The sequence below is a fragment of the Lathamus discolor genome, chromosome 15, assembly GCF_037157495.1.
Source record: "Lathamus discolor isolate bLatDis1 chromosome 15, bLatDis1.hap1, whole genome shotgun sequence".
NCBI classification, from domain to species: domain Eukaryota; kingdom Metazoa; phylum Chordata; class Aves; order Psittaciformes; family Psittacidae; genus Lathamus; species Lathamus discolor.
Genome location: NC_088898.1, coordinates 5,302,137 through 5,325,089, shown reverse-complemented (window position 1 = coordinate 5,325,089; position 22,953 = coordinate 5,302,137). Strand labels below are relative to the sequence as shown.

At 58.7% G+C, this 22,953-nt stretch overlaps 1 protein-coding gene across 1 annotated transcript in view; it reads left to right on the top strand.

Annotated features, from left to right (window-relative positions):
* Positions 1–2,477: 2,477 nt before the first annotated feature.
* Positions 2,478–22,953, top strand: part of HMCN2 (hemicentin 2) — a 34,666-nt gene continuing 14,190 nt past the window's right edge. The window contains exons 1-39 of the mRNA XM_065695540.1: positions 2,478–2,725; positions 3,565–3,635; positions 4,500–4,658; positions 4,778–4,900; positions 5,666–5,837; positions 6,028–6,134; positions 6,315–6,435; positions 6,531–6,794; positions 6,975–7,119; positions 7,377–7,498; positions 7,591–7,863; positions 7,957–8,098; positions 8,710–8,837; positions 9,043–9,156; positions 9,260–9,409; positions 10,050–10,244; positions 10,578–10,673; positions 11,005–11,129; positions 11,406–11,550; positions 11,658–11,770; positions 11,971–12,127; positions 12,327–12,489; positions 13,289–13,416; positions 13,560–13,668; positions 13,792–13,961; positions 14,490–14,585; positions 14,692–14,868; positions 17,528–17,647; positions 17,807–17,968; positions 18,303–18,584; positions 19,169–19,330; positions 19,483–19,596; positions 19,760–19,846; positions 20,325–20,504; positions 20,905–21,078; positions 21,446–21,559; positions 22,064–22,206; positions 22,329–22,479; positions 22,687–22,905. Of these exons, the coding sequence (XP_065551612.1) occupies positions 2,491–2,725; positions 3,565–3,635; positions 4,500–4,658; positions 4,778–4,900; positions 5,666–5,837; positions 6,028–6,134; positions 6,315–6,435; positions 6,531–6,794; positions 6,975–7,119; positions 7,377–7,498; positions 7,591–7,863; positions 7,957–8,098; positions 8,710–8,837; positions 9,043–9,156; positions 9,260–9,409; positions 10,050–10,244; positions 10,578–10,673; positions 11,005–11,129; positions 11,406–11,550; positions 11,658–11,770; positions 11,971–12,127; positions 12,327–12,489; positions 13,289–13,416; positions 13,560–13,668; positions 13,792–13,961; positions 14,490–14,585; positions 14,692–14,868; positions 17,528–17,647; positions 17,807–17,968; positions 18,303–18,584; positions 19,169–19,330; positions 19,483–19,596; positions 19,760–19,846; positions 20,325–20,504; positions 20,905–21,078; positions 21,446–21,559; positions 22,064–22,206; positions 22,329–22,479; positions 22,687–22,905 (5,908 nt within the window). The 5' untranslated portion in view covers positions 2,478–2,490. The remainder of the gene's footprint in view (positions 2,726–3,564; positions 3,636–4,499; positions 4,659–4,777; positions 4,901–5,665; positions 5,838–6,027; positions 6,135–6,314; positions 6,436–6,530; positions 6,795–6,974; positions 7,120–7,376; positions 7,499–7,590; positions 7,864–7,956; positions 8,099–8,709; positions 8,838–9,042; positions 9,157–9,259; positions 9,410–10,049; positions 10,245–10,577; positions 10,674–11,004; positions 11,130–11,405; positions 11,551–11,657; positions 11,771–11,970; positions 12,128–12,326; positions 12,490–13,288; positions 13,417–13,559; positions 13,669–13,791; positions 13,962–14,489; positions 14,586–14,691; positions 14,869–17,527; positions 17,648–17,806; positions 17,969–18,302; positions 18,585–19,168; positions 19,331–19,482; positions 19,597–19,759; positions 19,847–20,324; positions 20,505–20,904; positions 21,079–21,445; positions 21,560–22,063; positions 22,207–22,328; positions 22,480–22,686; positions 22,906–22,953) is intronic.

Genomic DNA, 22,953 nt, shown 5'->3' with positions numbered 1-22,953 from the left:
AGCTGATGGCCCTGGCCTTGGCACACAGCTTGGGGGTCCCCTTGCAGAGCAGTTCCGGGTCTCGGTTCCATGTGCCAGCCCCAGCAGCACTGCAGGGAACCCTTTTGACCCCCCCTCTCTCTGCTCCTGCAGCCACCAGCGCCGGGTTGGGTGCTGTGTCCTATGGGACCCCTGCCTGGAGCCGCGGGCTGAGAAACAGCAGCTCCAGCAAAAGAGCCTTGTTTGTAAAGATGAAGCCTGTTTGTGCGTCCGTGCCGGTGTCTCGGCTTGCATGCCCTGCTGCCTTGTCTTGAGATGAATTCAAGAGCAAACCAAGCAAACAAAACAGTTTAATAACGACAAAGAAAACAAAACAAAACCCAGGAACTTTGTGACAGTGGAAATAAAAGCTTAATGACAATAACGAAGCACCCGTGGTCTGTGATGGTGGGGATCAGGTCAGGCTTATCCCAGCCTGGTTTGGGTTGAAGGGACCTTAAAGCTCACCCAGCTCCAAGCCCTGCCACGGGCAGGGACCCCTTCCACTGGAGCAGCTTGCTCCAAGCCCCTGTGTCCAACCTGGCCTTGAGCACTGCCAGGGATGGGGCAGCCACAGCTTCTCTGGGCACCCTGTGCCAATGCCCTGGGCTGGGAGCCATTGGGTCGCTTTGGGCATGCACTGGCAGCTGAGGAAGCTGGATATTAATATCCCATAATAGTGCCCCAATGGAGGTGCCCCTTGGCAATCCCCCATGGCTGGCGGGGTGAGCAGGGGCTCCCATTGGGCTTCTCACGTGCGGTGGCATCGCGTTTGCCGTTCTGCCCTGCCAAGTCCCCCGGAGCCCAGGGCCTCTCTGCCCACCCCTCTTCGTTTGTTTGCTCTCCTAACGAGGCCGGCTCATTAATTCCAGGAGGCCAGAGCTGGTGTCCTGATGGCCTAAACAAGGAGGCTGTGTTTGCACAGGGGGGCTTGCTCGGGGGGGTGCCCTGTGCCAGCGGGTGATGGGGGCACCCAGGGCTTTATCCCTTGTGCCGTGGAGCGGGTGAGGATGCGCACAGGCTCCAAATCACAGCGGTTACCCAAGGCTGTGCCTTGCGGTGCTGTGCCCACCAGCACAAAAGGGGTTAAAGCCCAGGTAGTTCAGGTGCTCCTGGCACTGGGAGCACTGGTGAGTGTGGGGAGGCATTAATTTGGTGGTGGGGAGGAGCTGCTGGGTTTCTTTGTGCCAGCAGCACTGGAGAGTGGTGCTTGCTGCTGGGGTGCAGGATGGAGCTGGGTGCAAGGTTCGTGGATGGGGGTGCTCTGTGGTAGGTTTGGGGGCACTGTGGGGTGGGGGAGCCCCCCTGGGCTTGCAGTGAGTGTGGGGCTGGGGGTGCCAAGCCTGGGGGGACAGGAGGAGGACAAGTCTCCAGCACAGCTCATGGCTCAGCCCCATGGAGCAGAGGTGCCAACCCCTGCCCTGCTGCAAGGGGGGTCCTTACCCACCCTAGGACTGTGCTGGGCTAAGCCCTGGCTTGTGGGGACGTATGGGGCAAAAGGGTGCACAGGAGGATCCCACTGTCCTGTGGGGGGGGTGTGGGATGGGTGGTCCCCGATCTCCCCCAGCCCTGTGCGTGCTGCCAGTGAGACGCTGGGGCTGGAGGAGGTGCTCAGCCCCCTGGGCTGGATTTGGTCCTTAGTGCACAGCTTCACCTGGAGCCAGCCCTTGGCCGCGGCCATTCCCTGGGTCCCGCTGGGAGGGAGTTGAGCAAGAGCAGAGCATCCCTGCGGAGCAGCCGTGAGCTCAGCGCTCCGCTTTGAGGGGAGCCAGGAAAAGCTCCTGTGCTCTGTCCAAGCGCTGCCTTTCCCAGCCAAGGGCTGCTTTTCCCACCCCTTGTCCTGGCTCCCGCTTTGTCTGCGCTTTACGTGGCTGTTTGCTCCCTGTTCCGGGGGCAGCTGCGCTGGGGAGCCCCCCCAGAGCCCCTTAATCCCCACCAGCCCCACCGCAGACCCCTATCCCAGGGAGGGCCCTTAGCCCAGCAGAGCAGGGTGATTCCTCAGTCCCTTTCCCAGCTGGCTCTCCCGCTGCCTGCATTTGGCAGGGTGTCCCTGCAGGTGCTCAGCTCCGAGCCCCCATGTCCTCCCCTAACCCCGGCTCCCCCCAGCAGAGCAGGGGCTCTCTGAGCTGTTGGGGGGGGGCTCTGAGATGGGCAGTGTTTCTGACAATCCTGTGGGCTGCAGGACCCGCTTCCCCATCCCTACATCCCCGTCCCAGCTTCCTCCAGCTCCCACCCACCTCCCTGCCGCGTCGCTGCCTCCAAAAGTCCTGTTTTCCCTCCCTCCATCCCTGCTTCCCTCCCAGAAGCTGAAGGCTGGAGGAGCCGGCGGTGGCCGGGTGTCCCCTGGCCGGGGTCCCTGCTGTGTCTCCACTGTGTGTGGCCCCTTGCACCCTGTATCCCTCCCTAGCGCAGGGACGGTGACCAGGGGGTCTGGGAGAAGGAGAGGGCAAGGACAAAGGGGTGTCCCCAGCGATGCCGCCCCATGGAGGGGTGTTTGTGGGTCTCTGGCTGCTGCTGGTCCCCAGTCTCACCGAGCACCCCCGCAGCTCAGGCTGGGCCACCTTAGCCTTCGTGTTCGATGTCACCGGCTCCATGTACGACGACCTGGTGCAGGTGATGGACGGGGCCTCGCGCATCCTGGAGCGGACGCTCAGCAGGAGCACAAAGCCCATCAACAACTACGTGCTGGTCCCATTCCATGACCCAGGTATGGCTGGGGCACAGGGAGGGCGCGTGTCTTGCTTGGGGACGGGGCTGTGGGGAGCTGGGGTATGGTTCTGGCGGAGTTCGGGGCTGGAACATGCACTTCACAAGTGCCTGCAGGTCCCTTCTCTCTGTTTTAATGCCCTGATGGGGATGGCATTGCAGGATGAGCTGCAGCTCCAGGGTATGGTGCTGAGCAGGGCTCCCATCCCAAGCCACCCTGCAGGCACAGGGCAAGTTGTACCTCTCTGCATTAATCCAAGGGATGCTGGCTCTCACATGCGGGTGGCTCTTCTACTTCCAGCCTGTTCCCGTCTCCCCGGACTAATCATGGGGGGAATTTCTGTACAGTCTATAACGTGCTGCTGCCAGAGGTTTTGGTAATTTACTGCAATTCCAGAATCATTCCTATCTGTCCCAGCCTTTGCCTTGGGATTTTTGTGCACACCCATAAATAGCAGCTGCTCTCCAATAGATCTCAGACCCCCTACGAAGAGAGCAGGACCGAGGGTTTATTCTCAGCAGAAACACTGAGTTTGAATGGAGCTGGGCAGGGATGGAGGCAGAGGCAGTAAATGGGTTTCAGCATCGCTTTGGTGGGAGCCTGCCCCAGCAGGAAAGGGTTTGCAGCTCACCCTGGCTGGGTCCACTGGTGTATCGAGGAGAGCTTTCCATGGGAGCGGTGTTCCCACATCCGCATCCCACTGGGATCCAAACCAGGGCAGATGCTCAACCCCGAGTCCCGCAGGTCCCATCAGGATGTTCAAGCCAGGGAGCGTGGCACCAAAGGAGGCTGGTGCCGGTGGGGGGAAGGCTGAAGCAGTGGTGTCCATGTGCTTGCAGAGGTGGGACCCGTCACCCTCACCACGGACCCTCGGCTCTTCCAGCGGCGCCTGCGGGAGCTCCATGTCCAGGTAGGCATCCTCAGCCCCATGGCGCTGAGCTTGGCGCATGGCCCTTGGCACTCGGTGGGAAGCCTGGCCCTGCATTCCTGCATGGTGCCGGGTCTCCAAACCGGTCCCTGGTGTCCCCTGGGAGAGTGGAGGGGCTCGGGGCTGACCACACCAGGGTGGGAGTAGAGAGGATGGTGACGGTGGCCCTGTGCCCCCGGGTCCTGCGATGGGGCAGAGTGCTCTCAGTTCACAGCTCAGTCACGTAATGGGAGTGCGTTCCCCAGGAGAGTCTGCGCAGACTCTCCATGGAACCAAAAATCTCTTCTTCTGGAAGTGCTGCTTGAAAATTGAGTTGTTTGTAATGTATCTGTTAACGATGTCAAAACACTCTCTGGGAATTCAATCATGCTTTATCCATCCCTGCCCTGCCTCCCGTGCATTGCTAAATATCTGCGGTGTTTCCCTTCGGACGCAGCTGTGTCTTGGCACGAGGTGTGAAGCTGTGGCTGCAAATCGTTTCCCAGCCCTTTGGAGTGCAAAGCCCTGTGGAAACAGGAGCTGGTCCTCCCTGTGCCTCTCTGCTTGCCTGGAGGGTGATGGGCAGGGGTGGGCATGAATGTGCTCACCCTGTAAGTTTGTGGGAAGCCAGCAGCTTCTGAGTCTGGATCCCAAAATGAGTGTTCTAGTCATCATTAGCAGTGAGACAGGGACGGGTCAATGTGATCCTGCATGTCCCTGAGGTCCCATCACGCTGCTTTGGCTGCGCTTGGGCTGATTGCATCAAACTGGTGCAGGTCCTCCCCATGAGCAGACGCTGGGTGGGATCCTGCTGGGAGCGGAGCGCTGGGTGTCTCGGTGCCTGTGCCACATCCCTCATGTGCGCAGGGTGGAGGGGACTGCCCGGAGATGAGTGTAGGAGCCATCAGGATGGCTGTGGAGGTCTCGCATCCCGGCTCCTTCATCTACGTCTTCTCTGATGCTCGGGCCAAGGACTACGAGCAGCAGGAGGAGCTGCTGCAGCTGCTGCAGCACAAGCAGAGCCAGGTGAGCTGCTTGTTAACGGTGGGGTTTGAGCATCCCCTGGGCTGGCTCTGCGGGAGCTGGTGCTGGATGCACAGACACCCTGTGGCTGTGGGATGCTATGGGCACCACTGCTTCTGCAGGTGGTGTTTGTGCTGACGGGGGACTGCGGGGACAGGAGCCACCCCGGGTACCGCGTGTACGAGCGCATCGCTACCACCAGCTCGGGGCAGATCTTCCACCTGGACAAGCAGCAGGTCACAGAGGTGAGCGGGAGCCTGCGGGAGCAGGGATGGTGTGCCCAGGGTGCGCGTGGTCCAGCACAGCCTGGCTGCTCCCATATTGTCCCTGGGGTTAATCCCCATGCTCAAAGCACCTCCAGCTTCATCGGGAGCCCTGCGTCAGCCTGAAGCCGGAGAAGGCTGGCTGCTCTTGAGCTTGCTGCTCTATGATCCCTGTGATGAGTCCTGTGCAGGGGAAGTGTTTGCTTGGGGCTGAGGCTGGCGTGCTCCCATTGCTCTCAGCATCCTGGGAATCAGGGAGGTGTCATGGTCATAGGGAGAGGAGCCTCTGCCTGTCCCTGATCTTGAAGCTCTTGACGGCCATGACATCTTGGAGACCTGAGGAACAGCAAAGTGCTTTTCTGCTCATTACTGGGCAGCATCTCCCTCATTGCCCCTGCCCAGCCTCCAGCCATTGTGTGTTTTAATGGTTTCTGTTCCCCTAAGCGAGCTGGGGGTAATAACATGCCTGCTCTGAGTGTCTGAGCAATAACAGTGACACCAAAGTACTCAATTCCTTTTGCCACTGCTTGTAGCAAAGTGGGGCTCAACAAGGGCTGCCACCTTCTGCCCACCGGTCCCTGTGCCACCTTTGTGTTGGCACCCAATGGGCATGGCTGGGGCTGGTCCCTTGACTGGGCGCTGTTTTGCAGCTGTGCCTGTGATTTTGACCCAGCGCAACCTGACCCCAAAATGGTTGTGCCTGCTGGTGGATAGGAATCCAGGTTAATGGCCCCCGCATGCCCCCAGGTGCTGAAGTGGGTGGAAGAAGCCATCCAAGCCTCCAAGGTCCATCTGCTGTCCACGGACCATGAGGATGGTGGGCAGCACACGTGGCCCGTCCCCTTTGACCCAAGCCTGAAGGAGGTCACCATCTCCCTGAGCGGTCCTGCCCCAGGGATCGAGGTCCGGGATCCATCAGGTAGGAGCCCAGGGGAGGGGAATGGGCAGGATGCGATGCTTTGCCTCCTGGAGAGCGTTCATACCAGAGGGGAGGCTGGGTGCTGGGCTCTGCAGTGCAGTGAGCCCTGAGGAAAGGGGCTTCTCGTTGGCTGTAGGGACCAGGGGATGGAGCTGGGTTGCCCATCCCAGAGGTTCACTCTCTGTTGTAGGAAAGATCCTTGAGAAAGGCCAAGGTCTGAAGGAATTGCTCAGCATCCCCAACTCAGCCATGGTGGTGGCTGTGGAGCCCCACGAGCCAGGGACATGGTCGGTCACGGTAAGCTGGTGGCAGATCCCTCACCCATCTCTTGAGGGACATTTAGCTGGACAGGCTTTGCCACCTCCAGCTGGGCAGAGGATGCAAGAACGGCCTCAAGGGGATGGCTGTTGCCTTCTCCCTTCCCCATCACCTCTCCCTTCCCCTGCCCTTGGTACATGCCTCTCAACCCACTTCCAGACCCAGAGCAGCGGCCGCCATTCTCTGAGGATCACAGGCATCAGCAGCATCAATTTCCAAGCCAGGTTCTCCACCCAGCCGGACTTCGATGCCAGCCAGCCCGGAGAGCGGCCGGTGCAGGGTGAGCCTGGTGCAGCCCAGGGCTGTGGATGCTGCATCTGGGCTTCCTGCATCCGGGAACGCAGCTGGGTTATTTCTTCCCTTCCCTGTCTCCAGGTCTGCCCATCTCCGTGCTGGTGAACTGCTCCGGCCTGAAGCCACCGGGGCACTTGCAGGAGGTTGAGCTCTTCGACACCTCCGGCCATGCCCTGCTCTCGGTCCCCATGCGGCCCCTCTCCAATACCTCCTCGGGGCAGCTCTGGGTGGCCTCGCCGCTCCTTGTCCCCCCAGGTGACTTTCTGCTGAAGGTGAAGGGTGAGGATGCTGAGGGCCACCCCCTGCACCGCCTCTCCGGGGTCACCTACACCAGTGTGGTCGCTGGTGAGTGGTCCCCATGGCCCCCGAGGGTGCTGAGATGGGATCAGAGGCTCCAGCACTGCCTCTGCTTTGGTTTTTGCTTGGGAATTCTTTCATCCTGCTTCCCAGCGCAGCTCTTGGTGAGCTCCTGATGAGTGCAATACATGTGTGTGTGTGTGTGTGTGTGTGTCCAACTACTTCCAGGTCTACCCAAAGTGAACATCTCCAGCAAGATCCAGGCTTACAACCGTGAGCCGCAGCTGATCTCCTGCTCCGCACGGAGCGAGGTCCCTTTCCGCCTGCAGCTCAGCCGCGGTAGGACCAAGCTTGGGGAAGAGCAGCTCTTCTGGTGAGCCTTTGGTCTGACCCGTGATGGACCTGTGTAGGCACCAACAGCCCCCTGAGCTGTGCTGGCCGGGGGGATGCTGTGTGTTGGATGGGTGCCTGCACATTCTGAGCATCCCAAGGCAGCAGAGGAAAATCCCATGGGATGTGTCTGCACCCTTTTGCCTCACTTGGATGGAAAAAGTCCCAGGGATTTGGAGCAGGGTGGTGCCATGGCAGCCATGCCATGGGGGTGACCCTGTAGTTTCTCCCTTTTCATAGGAATCTGGGGAACATCAGCTGGTTGATCCCTGCGGTGTCCAAGAGTGATGAAGGGTTTTATGAGTGCACAGCCAAGAGCAAGGTTGGGGTGACGCGGGCTCGTGCCTACATCTCTGTCTCAGGTGGGGACTGCTTCTGCCAAGCCTCGGTGCCCACCGGTCTCTGCTCTGCGATGGGCACAAGCTCATCTCGCCCTCTCATGCCGTGATTTCAGAGCCGCCACCGCGTCTCATAGCTCCGGCCAACATCACCGCATCCCCGGGCCAAGACGTGGTCATGTCCTGCCTGGTTCTGGGTGACGTCCCCTACAACCTGACGTGGAGCTGGGATGGGAAGGCGGCACAGCCAGGGGACGGCCGGACCCGGCTGCTGCAGAACCGCTCGCTGGAGATCAGCCACGTGCAGCCGGGGGACGGGGGCCAGTACGAGTGCACGGCACAGAGCGCCCACGGCACGGCCACTGCTTCCCTCTGGCTCCTCATCGAGGGTAGGTTTTGCCCCACTCTGGCCCGGGTGATGCCTCACCCCATGGATCAGTGGTGATGGCACACCAGGGCTGAGCCCTTTCCAACCCATGCAGAGGCTCCGTGGGTGATGGTTGACGCCAGCCCCCAGCGCTTTGGCAGGGGCCAGGAGCTGCGGCTGAACTGCACGGCCGGGGGCCACCCCGTGCCCCGCACCGCATGGAAGCGCTGGGGATGGGCACTGGAGCAGGGCGAGAGGTATCCCATGGGGATTTGGGTGCCCCCATCCTCCCTGTCCCATCGCGGATGAGCTCCCTTTATGGGGATGTATTGGTTGAGGGAGAGGAGATTGGGGTTGCTCATAGCGCCGGAAGGAGGAGGGCACTGCAATACCCCTGTGCCCTGCACCTGAGATGGTTGGAGCTCTGCTAAGCCTTAATTCCATATGTTTATTTTTAAGCCATCCTGCCTTATCCAGGTCGCTGTCCCCACCGGGGGCTGTTTGAGGCGCTCTGTACACCCAGCGTGTGCTCAAAATACTCCTTGTGCTTTCCCTTAATTTCTTCTGCCTTTCGGCTTCCACCTCCCTGCCCGTGTCGGGCTGTGAGCGCTGGAGTGGGCTTTGGGGAAGGTTTCTGTTGACTTTGAAGATGAAAAAGCCCAATTCTCAACGCTTTTCCCTGCTTCAAAGCAATGTCCTTCCCTGCAGCAGCTGATGGAGCTGGCTCTAAGTGCTAACCCACATCCGTCATACCCACCACTTGCTGTGTGTGTGGGATGGCCTTAAGCTTGCTCACTTATTTCAGCCCATTTTAAATTGGCTCTGTTTTCACAGGGCACGTTTTCCCCTCTCTCCCCGTTTGCCACAGGGTTTTCACGGATGCTCAGGGTACCCTGCACATCCGGGCCGCTATCCCAGAGGATGCAGGGAATTACAGCTGCTACGCCAGCAGTGCGCTGGGCTGGGATGAGCGAGTCATCACCCTGGAGTTCACTGGTACCTGCTTCCCACTGGGGAAAAACCCGGGCTCAGGGGGATTTGTTATCCCTCCTTGCTTCCCTCAGCTGCCAGCCGGCACCTTGCAGCATGCAAGCTATGGGATGGGGCTGTCTGCAGGGGAAGTTCCCTTTGGTGGGGGGGGAATGGCATCACACCAGTGCTGCAGGGAGTCACCGGAGCCTTGTGTCTCCCCATGGCACAGAGCCTCCTGTCATCCTGGCACTGACACCCAGCCTGAAGGCACTGGTTGGAGAAGACGTGACCCTGGAGTGCTGGGTTTTCGGGGTCCCCCCACCCTACATTGCATGGTACAAAGGTGAGACTGGGTCCGACCTGGGGGGCAAACCCCCTCCATGGAGGGACATCACTCACGGGGTCTCCTGGGGCACTGTGGTGCTGACGTGGGGTCCCCGGGGCAGGCGAGCAGGCGGTGGCCACGTTCCTCCCCGGCACGCAGCGTGCGGTCCTGCGGCTGCAGGCGGTGCGGGAGGAGGATGCGGGGCGATACGGCTGCGAGGGGCTCAGCGAGGCTGGCGTTGCCTTTGACAGCACCGAGCTGGACGTGGGGGGTAAGTCTCTGCCTCTCCTTCTGTGTCCCACCGAGCCTATCTCCGCTGCTCTCCCTCCGAGCTCATCTCCCACTCGCTGCTTCCCAAGGCTCCTTTTGCGCTCAATTCCTGTTGTTGCCCAGCATGCAGCAAACTCAGTACAAGCATGCTGAAGCCTGGCAGGATTTCCAAGGTTTAGGAGGATGGATGAGGCTCAACCAGTGTCAGAAGACCAGCACGGATGCTATTGCATGGGGACGTGGCAGCTGGGGACTGAACTGAGAATGCAAAGTACAAGCAGTGGGGATAGGCAGAGATGGAGACTTGCTTCTGGGTGCCTGGAAAACAAAGTACTCCAACTGGTGCTCAGGGGGGCGGAAGGGAGGGAAAAGCCTGAGGAGGAGGAGGAGGAGACGAGGTTCTGTGTTGAGGCAGCAAGATTTGAAGCAGTTAAAGGTGGAAAAGTGCAAGAGCTTTTGCTGAGTGTAAGGGATGGAAACTGCTGCGTCTACAACAGCTTTGGAGAAACACCAACCGCTTGAAGTCAGTCTCATAACCCCTCAGGGCCCTGCTCGTGGGTTCTGCAGTCCCATGTCTCTGGGCTATGGGGACACTGGGGTGCTGGACCTGCCTGACCCCTTCTCCGTGCTGTCTCCTCCAGCTGCCCCTCACTTTCCTGAGCCCCTGGGGGACGTGGTGGTGGAGGTCGGGGAGCCCCTGCGCCTGCTGTGCCGTGCCGAGGGCTCTCCAGCACCGCGGGTCTCCTGGTCCCGGCAGGATGGGAAGCCCGTGCCGGGCTGGCACGAGCCTCGTGGTGTTTCCAGCCAGCTGGATGCTGCCGAGCTCCTCGTGGACAGTAAGAGCCAAGCGCACGTTGCGTGGCTTCCAGCCCGGGTGATGCTTACACGGTGTCACCCTCGGGTGCTCTCCCCCTGCCTGCTGCAGGCTGGTGTCCCAGCAGTGGGATTAGCCCTGCACCCACTCATTCTGTGGTGGTAAAGCACGGACATAGCAGGTTTATTGGCACTTTTGAATCATGCAAGCTTAACAGCCTGCAAGCCTTCAGCATGGCAGGGTCTCTCCTCCATTGGAGGTAGTGGTGGGGCAGGGGAGGGTTGTGTCTCCCCATCCTGGAGCCCGCCCATCGCTCTTCAGCCCCGCGGGGCTCATCCTTCCCATCATGTTCCAGGCGCCTCGCTGGATGACCAAGCCATCTACATCTGCAAAGCCCAGAATGAGTTTGGGAAGATCCAAGCGGAGATCAAGCTCACGGTCACCGGTCACGGTTTGCTTTTACATGCTTTTCTTGGTGTGTTGACCCTGGCTGCTGCCAGCACCGGCACCCCGGTGCAGCCACGTCTGCTCCTGAGCAGGCCAATGAAAGCTCAGGGTTGGGATAATGCCCCTCCATTTCTTTTGGCTTAATGCACTGACACACACTTGAGCCCAAACCATGGATTAATATCCCCAAAGTCCTGGGGCAGCTGAGTGTTGGAGCTGGCTTGTGCCAAGCCGAGGTCTGGACCTTGGAAGCAAGGCGATCCAGAGCTGTTCTGAGCGTTCTTGGCCAGTTCAGCTCCAGTTAATATTGTTTCCCTTTCCTGTCTTTCAAGCAGCCCCAGAAATAGCTCTTGCATCCCCCGTGGTCCGAGTGCTCCTAGGCCAGCCCGTGTCACTGTCGTGTGTGATCCTGGCTGGGAGGCCATTCCCAGCCCGACGCTGGCTGAAGGATGGGCAGCCGGTGAGGGTCCTGTGCCCACTGCAATGGTGGGAGCTACAGTCATGGTGCTGTGGCTGGGGCTTTGCTACAGGATGGATGCCCCAACCTCCTGGGGCCAAAGCTGATGGTGAAAGATGCTGGGGAAACCCTTGGGTTGGGAGGATAATGTGGGTTTAACACCACATCAGGATGTTCCTGTTGCTCAAGATTCCGTTTCTAGATATGCCCCAAAGACAGAGGGATATGGTGATGTCTGACCCCCGGTCTGCCTTGTTTGTGCTCTCTGCCTGTGCCCAGGTAGCCCCAAGTGGACACTACTCCATCAGGGCTGATGGAAGCCTGCACATGGACCAGGCATCGCAGGGGGATGCGGGCAGGTACACTTGTGAGGTGACCAATGCCCTCGGCTCGCACAGGCAGGACGTGTCCCTGGTCATCCACAGTGAGTGGCAGGGCGCTGGCTGTCCCGGCATCTCTTGAGCAGCAAAAGCATGGCTCTGGTAAGTGTGGCCCTGGCCACAGGGATGAGATGCTTCTCTTCCTCCCCAGTTCCTCCCAGCATTGAGCTTGGCCCTGTGCTCATCACTGCCACTGAGGGAGCAGCCATCACCCTGCAGTGCAATGCCACCGGTGTGCCCCCCCCTACTGTCACCTGGACAAAGGTAGGTGACAGGGCCAGGCTGTGCCCCTGCCAGGCAGGCTGTGAGTCAGCCTTGGTGCAGGGCAATGTGTCTGGAGGGGGTATGGATCACCAGTGTGGCTGTGGTTGCCTCTGATGGGTCCAGAGCTGCTGCCTTGCCCTTGGAATGCTCAGCTCATGGGAGACTCTCTGCTGTCTTCCTCCCTTCCCTTTCTTCCGCAGGGCACAGAGCCCATTTCACTGAGCTCACGCTACCACCTTGACCCCGAGGGGAACCTCCTGATCCCTTCATCCTCGCCTGAGGACGCTGGGACCTACTTCTGCACAGCTACCAATGCAGCAGGCTTCTCCAGCCGGGAGATGCAGCTCTCCATCAGCAGTGAGTGCCCGGGCTGGCTCTGGCACCAGCTCCCAGTAAAGCAGCTCCGCAGGGTGACTGGCTGGGAGAGCAGGACCTGGGGACTCTCCTTGGCCACCTAGCCCAGTGCCAGAGGGGTTTGTGGGATAGGAACAGCAGCAATGAGGGCTGTGGGGTACCTGAACTGTTCCTGCACCAGCTGTGCTCCCTTTCCACCCAGCAAAGCCCAGGATCAGCGTGAACGGATCACAGGCATCGGATCCCATCACCATCCTGGCTGTGCTTGGGCAGGAGATCACCCTGCCCTGCGAGGTTCAGGGCTATCCCCCTCCCTTGGTGGTGTGGACCCGGGCATCCCAACCGCTGTCTCTTGCCACCACGAGGTAAGGAGAGTTGTGGGTGCCAGGGCTATGATCCCTCAGGGTTGTGTCTCCAGGCAGGAATTTTGTGCCATGACCTCTTGGGATTGTGTGAATCCCTTAGAGGGATGCTGGGTCCATGAAGGGACTCAGCTGCATGGTAGGGAGGTGCAAAGACACCCAGTGCTGATGCTCAGTGCTCTGGCAGTAGCTGAGACAAGAGGCATTATCTCTGAGACAAGGTATAGCATTATCTCTGCTCCTCAAGAAGAGCAGAACAAGAACCACCAGGCTGTTAATTCCATCATACAAACACCTGCAGGGATGGAGCAGCTGTGGCCTGGGGAAGCAGGGAAGGCATCTTGGGTTTGCTCTTCTTGAGGGACCGTGGTGCCTTGTGGTGTGCTCTTGGTTGACTTGTGCTGCTCCCCACATCTCAGCTGCCTTGTCCTTATGTACCCGGGTGATTTATGGAAGCACAGGAGCAGGGATCCCCAGCCGTGGGCTGAGATGATGTTATGTCTGTGGAACACAGTACTGGAAGTGAGAGCACGGCCAGCTCCAGCTGCAGGGGCTGTGCTCCATGGGGAACCCTGTCCCACTGCATCAGTGGCTTGTGCACTGCCTCGTGCTGAGCTCACATGGGGGCTGAGCAAAGGGGATTTGCCCCCATGGACAGCTCGGCCATCCTCCTTGTGCAGGAGGTGACCCTTCTCTTGGCTGTCTCAAAGCAATGGTGATGTCCCAGCTGTTAGCTCCTGCCCAGGGGTAGGTGATGGATGACATGGCTGTTCCTCCCATCCTCCCATTCCCTCTTCCCAAGCTACAGCATCCTCCCTTCGGGGTCCCTTCGCCTGACAGAGCCCCGGGTGATGGACGCAGGCCTCTACACGTGCACGGCCACGAATGCCGCAGGGAACGCCTCGCTCAGCTACAGCCTGCGTGTCCAAGGTCCATGTCTGCTGCTTGGAATGCTCCTCCTGTGGGCCTTAACGTACCACCGGGATCCTGCCCCCTCCAAGCCCTTGGTGGCTCTCGCATCCCCGTGCCAGGGCCTGAGGGTGATCCCAGGCTGACATCCTCTTCCCCACCAGTTCCCCCCGAGATGCTGATCGGTGATGGGGAAAGCCACCTGACGGCTGTCACCAATGACTCCCTGAGGATTCACTGTCGTGCCATGGGCATCCCGCCACCCCGGATCCAGTGAGTATTGCAGTGGTGGGTCCTGCTCATCTTCCCCCTGACCTCCCAGAGGAGCTGCAGAACTCCCTGGGGTGCCCTGCAGTGAGATCAGGATGGACTTGCAGCATCTCCTTTTCCTTGCAGGTGGCTGAAGGATGGGTATCCGCTGCATCAGCGGGATGGTGTGGTGGTCTCCGAGGATGGTGGGACTCTGCTGATCGCCCGTGTGGGGCTTGATGATGAAGGGCTTTACATCTGCCAGGGAAGCAGCCAGGCAGGGGTGGCAGAGGCAGAGGTGCAGGTTTTGGTGCAAGGTGAGCACAGCACCTGGGGTGAGGCCTGCTATCCATCCCATGTGTCAGGGAGAACATGGCTGGCCGAAGGGGTGCATGTTCTTGGTCCTGTTTTAGGGAGGTGTAGGGTCACTAGCTTGATCCATTGGGATCTTTCCCTTTGGAAAAGAGGCTGAGAGCTGGTGGGTGCTCCCCAGTGGAGGCTCTTCTCCCAGCCCCGTTTGCCCTTTGGCCAGGGAACCCCTCAATCAGCGTTTCAGGACGTGATGCTGAAAGATGTTGGTTGAGAAACCAGGCAGGGAGCGGAGTTCCCTGCGCTGGAAGGATGAATAGCTCATTAGGGCAGGGAACAGCTCTGCTATAGCTGACTTGGGGAGCAGCAGTGGCACCGTGTGGTGATGTGATCCCCTTCCAGAGCAGGGAATGAGCTCTGGCTGCTCCCAGGACTCAATACGTGCTGAGTGCCCCCGTGAGCCTGGCCATGCCCGTGCTGCTGCACTGTGTGCCTGTGGCCATGCGGAGCTGCTGACTGTGTGTGCTGTGTTGCAGTGCCTCCGAGCATCGAACCCAGCGCTGTGGACCTGGTCACCCCGGAGAACAGCACAGTGTCCCTGGAGTGCCTGGCCTCGGGGCTGCCTGCTCCTGGTGAGCTGCTCCTCTCCTTCATCTCAAGCATCCCTGGGGCTTTCCCTGGTCCCCTTGGCAAGATGGGCAGCAGCATCACTCCTGACAGCTCCCTGCTTCCCTCCAGACATCACCTGGTACAAGGAGGATGAGCAGCTCTCGGAGGGACCAGGCATGATGGTGTCCAAGGATGGGAAGCACCTGGAGATCCAGAGTGCCCAGCTCTCTGACACCGGCAGCTACCGCTGCGTGGCCTCCAATGTGGCCGGGGTCACTGAGCTCTGGTACAGGCTGCAGGTGACCGGTGAGTCCGTGGTGAGCAGGGGATGTGCCTGCTTCCCACATAGCATCTCATGAGTGCATGGGACCAATGTGGCTGTACCAGCCCTTGGGACACATCCCTGGAAAATGCTTTAGCAGAGCCACTGTCCTCTGCAATTCCAGCCATGCAATCCCCTGTGTTCATCCCAATGTCCTAGAAAATCATGGCCCAATGGATGGGTATTGCCTGGTCTGCATCAAGGTGTCTCCTACCTATTCCATCCTTTTTGCACCCTGCTGCTCCTGGTGACACTTCTCTGCTTCTCAGTGCCCCCATGGATCAGAACTGGCCCAAGGTCCCTCAGGGTGCTGGTGACAGAGCCGGTGACACTGGAGTGTGATGCCACGGGGACCCCAGCTCCGGTGCTGCTGTGGCTGAAGGATGGCAACCCGGTACCCAACGAAGTGGTGGGTGGCCCGCAGGTGAGACAGCTCCTGATGGAGGGGATGTCCCTCCAGGAAGAGGCTCCTATTCCTCATTCTGGCCTTTAAAAAAGCAATTGCTGGAGCTGAACAGGTACAGTGCTGCCCAGACCTGCCCCGTGTTTGGTCCATGGGAGCATGAACCTGCTCAGTCCTGTGCTGGGCTTCCCTGTTGTGAGGGCATAGATGGGCAGAGGGTCCATGGGATGTGACAAAGACGGGCTCAAGGCAGGCTTATGCCCACCCAGCCACCCCTGTTCCTGCTGGCTTGCAGCTCAAGCTGCCTGTGAGTTTCTTTGGTTTCATGCTCATCCGGGCTCTCTCTGCACCCCGGGGAAGCACAGATCCTCTCCAATGGGCACGTGCTGTCCCTGCCCACTGCTCGCCTCCAGGACTCGGGGACGTACACGTGTGTAGCCAGCAGTGCTGTGGGGGAAGACAGACACGAGGCTACCCTCGAGGTACAGTGTAAGTACCCCGGTGCATCCCCAGGCCCTTCCCAGCTCCATGGCTGTTGGGTTGGAGGTGATGCTCAGGATAACAGGGCTTTCCTTGTACCTCGCATGGGTACAAAGGGGGTGTCCTGGGGAAGGTGTTGCCCTGTTGATCTGTTTTCTAGTGCCCACCACCACATTGGGTGAGGAGGAGAACATCTCTGTCATCGTCAACCAGACGGTGACCCTGGAGTGCCCAGCTCCGAGGGTCCCTGCCCAGGGGTCCCACTGGCTGAAGGATGGGAATGTGCTCACACCACAGCCAGGCATGCAGCTCTCTGCGGAGGGGACCGTGCTCCAGGTGATGTTTTGGGGTATTGTGGAGGATGGGAGAGGAAATGGGGCTGAGAGGATCCCCCCATTTCCCCCTTCTCTCCCTTGGGTGCAGAGGGAAGGGGCGTCCCTCCTTTCTGCCTATGCTCAGCACCATTCACACCCCTCACACTGATCCCATCCCTGTGGTTGCTTCTGGCACCCAATCTCCTCATGGAGGGGCTGTGTGGGTCCAGTTCTACTGTGGATCATCTTAGTACCTCTACTTGTTCTGTAGATCGAGCGAGCCAGTGTGCAGGATGTGGGCAGATACACATGCCAGGAGAGACACTACAATCTCCATGTGTGGGGTAAGGTTGAAACAGCCCACTGGGGCAAAAATATATATAGTGTGTGAGTATATGTATATATACATGTATATACTTTATGCTATGCATGTATATACTATATGCTATACTGTTTATATTAAAATATGCACCTGGAGTACTTGAAAAACACTAAGACCTGAATTTTTCAGCTCTGCAAACAAGGTGGTAGGGAATCCCCACCAGAATAGGTGTCAGAGGGGAAGACCCCAATGTTTGCATGAGTCTTGAGGGGAGATTTCAGCGATGATGCAGATGTGGTGTCTTGGCAAAATTTGGGCAGGAGGCTGAAGGGATTTCCTTGGCATTGCCAGGACTCCTCTGTCCTTTCTTTGCACTCAGTGCAGCGGTCACTGTAAGTGTTGTTCCCCTTCTCTCCCAATGCCTGAGGTGCAAGCCAGCGATGATGCCCAGGATGGGCACCAGCCACTTTAGCTCTGATTTGAGCATCCCACAGCCTCCCATCCCATTCAGCATGTCTGCAGCACCCAGGGCTGAGCCAGGGCCTGGCTTTTCTCAGGGATGCTCTAGGCCAGTTGGTGGAAGTCCTGCAGGCAGGTAGCCAGAGAGTGGAGAAAATCCAGTTTGCCTGATCCGGGCTTGTTCCTGCGATCCCTTCCCGGGGAAACGTTTGCACGTCTGGTGGCCTGGCTCGGGTGGATTGTTTGGGTTCTGCTGTTTTTGTTTTCCTGGGGTTTCTGGGTGTTGGGGTTTTTCTTCTATGAACTGATATCCCTCCTGGGAAGGAGTTACCGTTTGCTAGCCAGCTGTATTTATGAGCAACTCGGAACAGCATCCGAGAATGGAAAGAGTTAGGTAACCTTCCCAGCAAGCAGCGCTACCTAATAAGGCTGCGTCTGGCCAACCAGGGTGGCTGGCACGGGATGCTCGGTTGTCCTCTGCTGTAGGCCACGTGCAGTTGAAAGCATCACTTGCTCAACAGCTGCAGAGTCAAGGTTATTGCTTCCACATGGAACCAGTGCAGGGGAGTCTTGCTGGTTCTTTCTGCATAGCCCAGCTAAGCTGCAGTGGTCAGGACTCGTCTGGTGCTGTCAGCAAACTGCTCCTCTCCTCTCTTCCCCTGCAGTGCCCCCTTTCTTCTCCTCACTGGAGCCCACCACCGTGTCTGTGCTGGAGGGACAGTCCATCAGGCTGGCCTGCGAGTGCCATGGCATCCCCTTCCCCACCCTGAGCTGGTGGAAGGACGGTAGGGTCCTGCTCCTCATCCTCATCCTTGCGCACTTGTTGACCCACCGGAGGGATGCCAGTCTCCCTGGAGCAAGGAGTGTTAATGTTCAGCAGTATCCAGGTGGGAGCTGGTCCTCCCGGGAACCTGAGAGGAGGTTGCTGTCCCTTCTCTGAGCAGGTGAGCCCCTCTCCACCCATCCCGGGAGCCAGAAGCTGGTGTCCACAGGAGGGAGCGTGCTGTACATGGAGAAGGTGCGGCTGGAGGACAAGGGGACGTATACCTGCGAGTGCAGCAGTGCCGCCGGCAGCAGCAGCAGGGAGCATCACCTGGAAGTGCATGGTGAGCCAGGGGAGCCAGAGACACAGAGAACCTGTAGGGGTGGCTGAAGGTGCCATGAACCATCTCAATGCAAGGTCCAGATGGATCCAAACGCTCACAGCCATTGCCTGCTGCCTTAGGTGCTTTGGAAAGGATGCTGCTAGCTGGGCTAGCTTTGCCCCCGCAGCGTTCCTCTTGTCTCCAGGCGGTTGCAGTTGGTTGTCACTGGTTGTGCCTACTCACATTTGCTTTGTCCTCTTGCTGCCATCATCCAGACCAGTGGTGTTTGTATATCCTCTTGCATGTAAGGGAGTAGCTACAGCATCACCTCCACCCTGTGTCCCTTTGCCCGCAGCGCTGCCGAGGATCCTGGGCAGCAGCAAAGCCCTGAGGAAGGTTTCTGTCATCAAGGCTGGCGAGGTGGTTTTGGAGTGCGAGGCCATGGGGACACCGACACCCACAGTGACGTGGGTGAAGGACGGGCAGCCCGTGGCCGGAGGGGCCGGGCTCCTGCTTACGGAGCAAGGGAAGCGGCTGCGCATCCGCAAGGCAGAGGTGGCCCATGCAGGACGCTACACTTGCCTGGTGGCAAACACAGTAGGGCAGGAGCAGAGGGAGTTTGATGTTGCAGTGCATGGTAAGGGTGTGGGATGGGGCTGGTGGTTGTGGGGTATGGATGCAGGCAGGCTCAGGAGGGTGGCTGTGTCCCACCATGGGTTTGATACAACCTGATGTGGAGGAGATACTGGACAACCCAGCACACAGAGGTCAGAAGGGGTATGCTCTAGGAATAGCTGTAGGACTGGCTCCATCAGGCAGGAGTTTCTTTCCAGGGCCATCACAGCAGGCCATCTCACACTTTATAAAGTCATTTACTTCCTAAGGCCTTGGGGAAAACTCACGGGTGAAGGCACCAAGCACTCGAGCTGAGAAAGGGCTGAGGTGGCTCAGAGCCTGTGGCCAGGTTTGTGGCACACCTGTAAGCACGGGCTTGGAGAGCAGGTAAGTGGCACATACTTGCTGTGGGTCACTTGTGCCATGACATCCTCAAAGCTGACAACTTCAGATGATGCTGATGGTCCTTCTGGGCTTGTGTCCTCAAAGTGTACAAAGCAGGAGGGTGGGAACAGGCTGGATTTACCCAGTTTTCCCCATTTGACTTGCTCCTCTCCCGTCTTGGCTGCTTTGCAAATGGATGCCCGTTGTTTTCTGCATCCCCAGTTCCTCCTGAGTTCATTCAAGGCTCGACAACCAATACCAGTGTCTCTCTGCAAGGATCCCTGACACTGACCTGCGAGGCCACCGGCGTTCCCTTGCCCACCGTCACCTGGTCCAGGGATGGGTCTCCCATCACCCCCAGCGAGCACACACACGTGCTGTCAGGTCAGGGATGAGGCACGGATGCTGTGAGAGACAAGTGCTTTGGGAACACGTCTTACCCTGATGCTGATGGGTTTAAACGTGGTGGAGCTCCCTGCAGGAGCACTGTGGGGATGGTGCCTGGATGTGGGGCCATGAGACCTCTCTGCTTCCAGGGGGCTGGCTGCTGAGGCTCACCCGTGCCCGAGCCCAGGATGGTGGCCACTATTCCTGCCTGGCCAGCAATGTAGCTGGGGAGGCCAGGAGGCATTTCTATGTGGAGGTCCTAGGTAAGGAGAGGGCTTCAAGGATTTCAGTTTCATCCTCGCAGGAAGAGGCACAAGTTAAGACTGGGCATGGTGGGGGCTGCAGTGCTTTGTGCCTTAGCATGTGAGCTCAGAGGCTCGGTGAGGCTGTCCAGCTGCTGAGGTCCCTGGTGCCTTGTGTTCCCAGTTCCCCCCCACATTGAGAACGTGGGTGAAGAAGAGATCACCAAAGTCCCCGAGGGTCACCCCGTCACCTGGTCCTGCCTGGCTGCGGGTGAGCATCACACGGGGTGGCACGAGGAGGTGGGAGCTGACCTGAGGCCTCCCTTTGGGGTGCAGAGCAAAGGGATGGCTCCAGCCGATGACATGAGAGCAGTTGAAGAGCTTTCTTGGGCTAGTTCCTGGCTTTGCAGTTGGGCTGTCCGGGAAGTGCTGGGGAGGGGGAGCCCGGGGGGAGCTTGTTCCACAACATAAGCTCCGATCTTTCCCAAATGGAGCTGAAATTCCTCTAATCTGGTTTCTCCTTTAGTGGTGGGAATAATCAATCACCTCCTACTCAGGACAGTTTTCTTTCTTCTTGCTGGCTCATACAGCAGCCTGTAAAATCCTGATCCAGATCATGACTATCTTGGATTTGGGCTGATGTTCCGGCTTCCCAGAAAAGCTCCAGCGCAGTGACCCCGGTCAGGCTGTGCTCACACATGGAAAAACTTGACTTTTGAAGGCTAAAGCCTGCTTTCCATCCCACACAGGCAACCCCCAGCCCCACATCACCTGGCTGAAAGACGGCCACCCTCTGCCCAGTGGGGACACCTTCTCCGTATCTCCTGATGGCTCCATGCTCCACATCCCCCGAGCCTCCCGGTCTGATGCTGGCCGCTACTCCTGCTCTGTGGCAAATCAAACCAAGCACTACCTGCTAGATGTTATGGGTATGAGATGCCTTTGGTGGAGACAGTCTCAGGTGTGAGCAGGGGTCATGGAATTAGAGGGCTTTGTCATTGCCTACCCTAGGTAGGTGGAGAGGATCCCTTGGTATGGGATGGCATAAGGTCCTGGATGTGACCCAAAGCACTTGTAAGACCTCTTGGAGGGTCCATGTAGTGCAGGACCCATTTCTGACGATGGTTTATGGGAAAGGGATGTGTATCTGCTGGTTTTGGAGGGTAGCAATTCAGGGCAGAGTCTAAAGCTGGACTTGTGTTGTACATGCTGTGTGGTGAAGTCCAACTTGGACATGATCTTGGATCATGCTCTCTGGTTGGGAGGTGAAGCGTTGGGAAGCCTAAGTGGGTGCTAAAGCTCATCAGCTACACAAACACATCTCTGCAGCCAGCCCTGCCTTGGTTGGAGATGCCCACAGCGCTGCTGCTGCTGAAGTCACAGTGATCATCAACAACCCCGTCTCCCTGGTCTGCGAGGCTCTGGAATACCCATCTCCCAACATCACCTGGCTAAAGGATGAGGTTCCCCTCAAAGCATCTAGAAACATCCTCCTGCTCCCTGGTACGGTGCTGGCATTCACTGACTGCATGACCACAGTGCCCCCTTGCTGCATGCCTGCGGGATTGGGAGCGGGGCCTCTTCGTGGTCTGGTTGTGGTCCAGGGCAATGGGATAGTGAGGTCCTGCAGGACACATCAGATGGATGCTGGTTTTCCATGTGCTGCATCATCCGCTAATCGCTAGAGCATCCTCAGCAGCATCAGTGGGACAGCACTGATTTCCATAAACCTGGAAACTGGGCTCCAGAAGAGCTTGCGGGTCAGACTTGCGGGTGGTCAGCAGGTCCCTTAGGATGCCTTCTGTGCTGCCTGGGGATAGACAGCTGAGGCTGTGAGTAGAGACCCTCTCAGGAGATCCCCTTTGCCCAGGTGGCCACGGGCTGCAGATCCTGAATGCGCAGGAAGAGGATGCAGGCACATACAGCTGCATTGTGGCCAATGGAGCCGGGGAGGCCATGAAGAACTACTCTGTGAAGGTCCTGGGTGCGGGAGCTTTCCATGTCCTTAATTCCTGCAGCGATCCCACCGCTGTAACCAAGCCAGTGCTCCTTCCTTCCCTTCCCATGCCTTCATCCTGGGGAGCTACACCTTGTGCAGCTGGTGCTGCCACCCCAAAAAGCATCTGGTCTCCTCCATCAGGTTAAAGCCATTCCCCCTTGTCCTGTCCCTACAGACCCTTGTCAAAGGCCCCTCTCCAGCTTTCTTGTTGGCCCCTTTAGGCACTGGAAAGTGCTCCGAGGTCTCCTCGGAGCCTTTTCTTCTCCAGGCTGACCAATCCCAACCCTCTCAGCCTGTCTTCACAGGAGAAGGGTGCATTTGCTGTCACTATGCCACTGATGTGGCACAAAACAGCACTGGTCCCAACACACCCCCAAAGGACACCGCTTGTCATGTCCATCAGTACCCTGAGGTGCTGCCTGTCATTGACTAAGGCAAAGCAAGGGCAATGAGAGCTCTTCTCTCATCTGTGCCATCTCTCCACACTAGTTCCTCCCTGGATTGCCAGGGATGAGCCTTCAGGGGAATATGCTGTGAAGGAGGTGAAAGCCAAGGTCAACAGCACAGTGATGCTGGAGTGCGAGACCTGGGCTGTGCCCGAGCCCACCATCCGCTGGTACAAGGACAAGCAGGTGAGGCCCTGACTGTGACTCCTAAAAGAGGAGGTGCTGGCTGGGCTCTATCCCCCTCCTGGCTGCGTCATCTCCTCCTACCATGGTTTCTTCTGTGCCCTGGGGCTGGTGTCCCCATGCAGCTCCTGGAAAGCGATGGCCACCTCCAGATCCTCAGCGAGGGGCAGGTCCTTCAGATCAAACCAGCCGGTGTCTCGGATTCGGGGCATTACAGCTGCGTGGCCACCAATGCTGTGGGTGAAGACGACAGGGACTTCATCGTGCATGTCCAAGGTGAGCCGGTGCCCATAGCAGTGGGGCCAGAGGAGGCGTCCTTGGTGGGGTCCTTGTGGGAGCAGAGCAGGGTGTGCAGGAAGGGAGCTTGTACCTGCAGGAAAACGAGCATCTCCTTGGCCCCGGTCAGGCCTGGGCAGATGCTCTGGTTGCATGGGGAGGCGTGAGTCCCCATTCCCCGCAGCTGACAACAGCCTGTCCCCACAGTGCCACCGCTCTTCCAGCAGCAGACAAGCTCCAGTGAAGCCCTTGAGGCCTTCTACAGGGAGGAAGACCAGGATGGGGAGGTGACGGAGCACCGGCAAGCTGTCCTCAACCAGCCCACCGCCCTGTACTGCGACACCAATGCCATCCCACCTCCCCAGCTCACCTGGTACAAGGATGGGGAGCCCCTCTCCCCTGGCCAGGGCGTGCAGATGCTGTTAGGTAATAGGCATGGACCCCCACGGTAGGGTTTGGAGAGGGCTCCTGCAG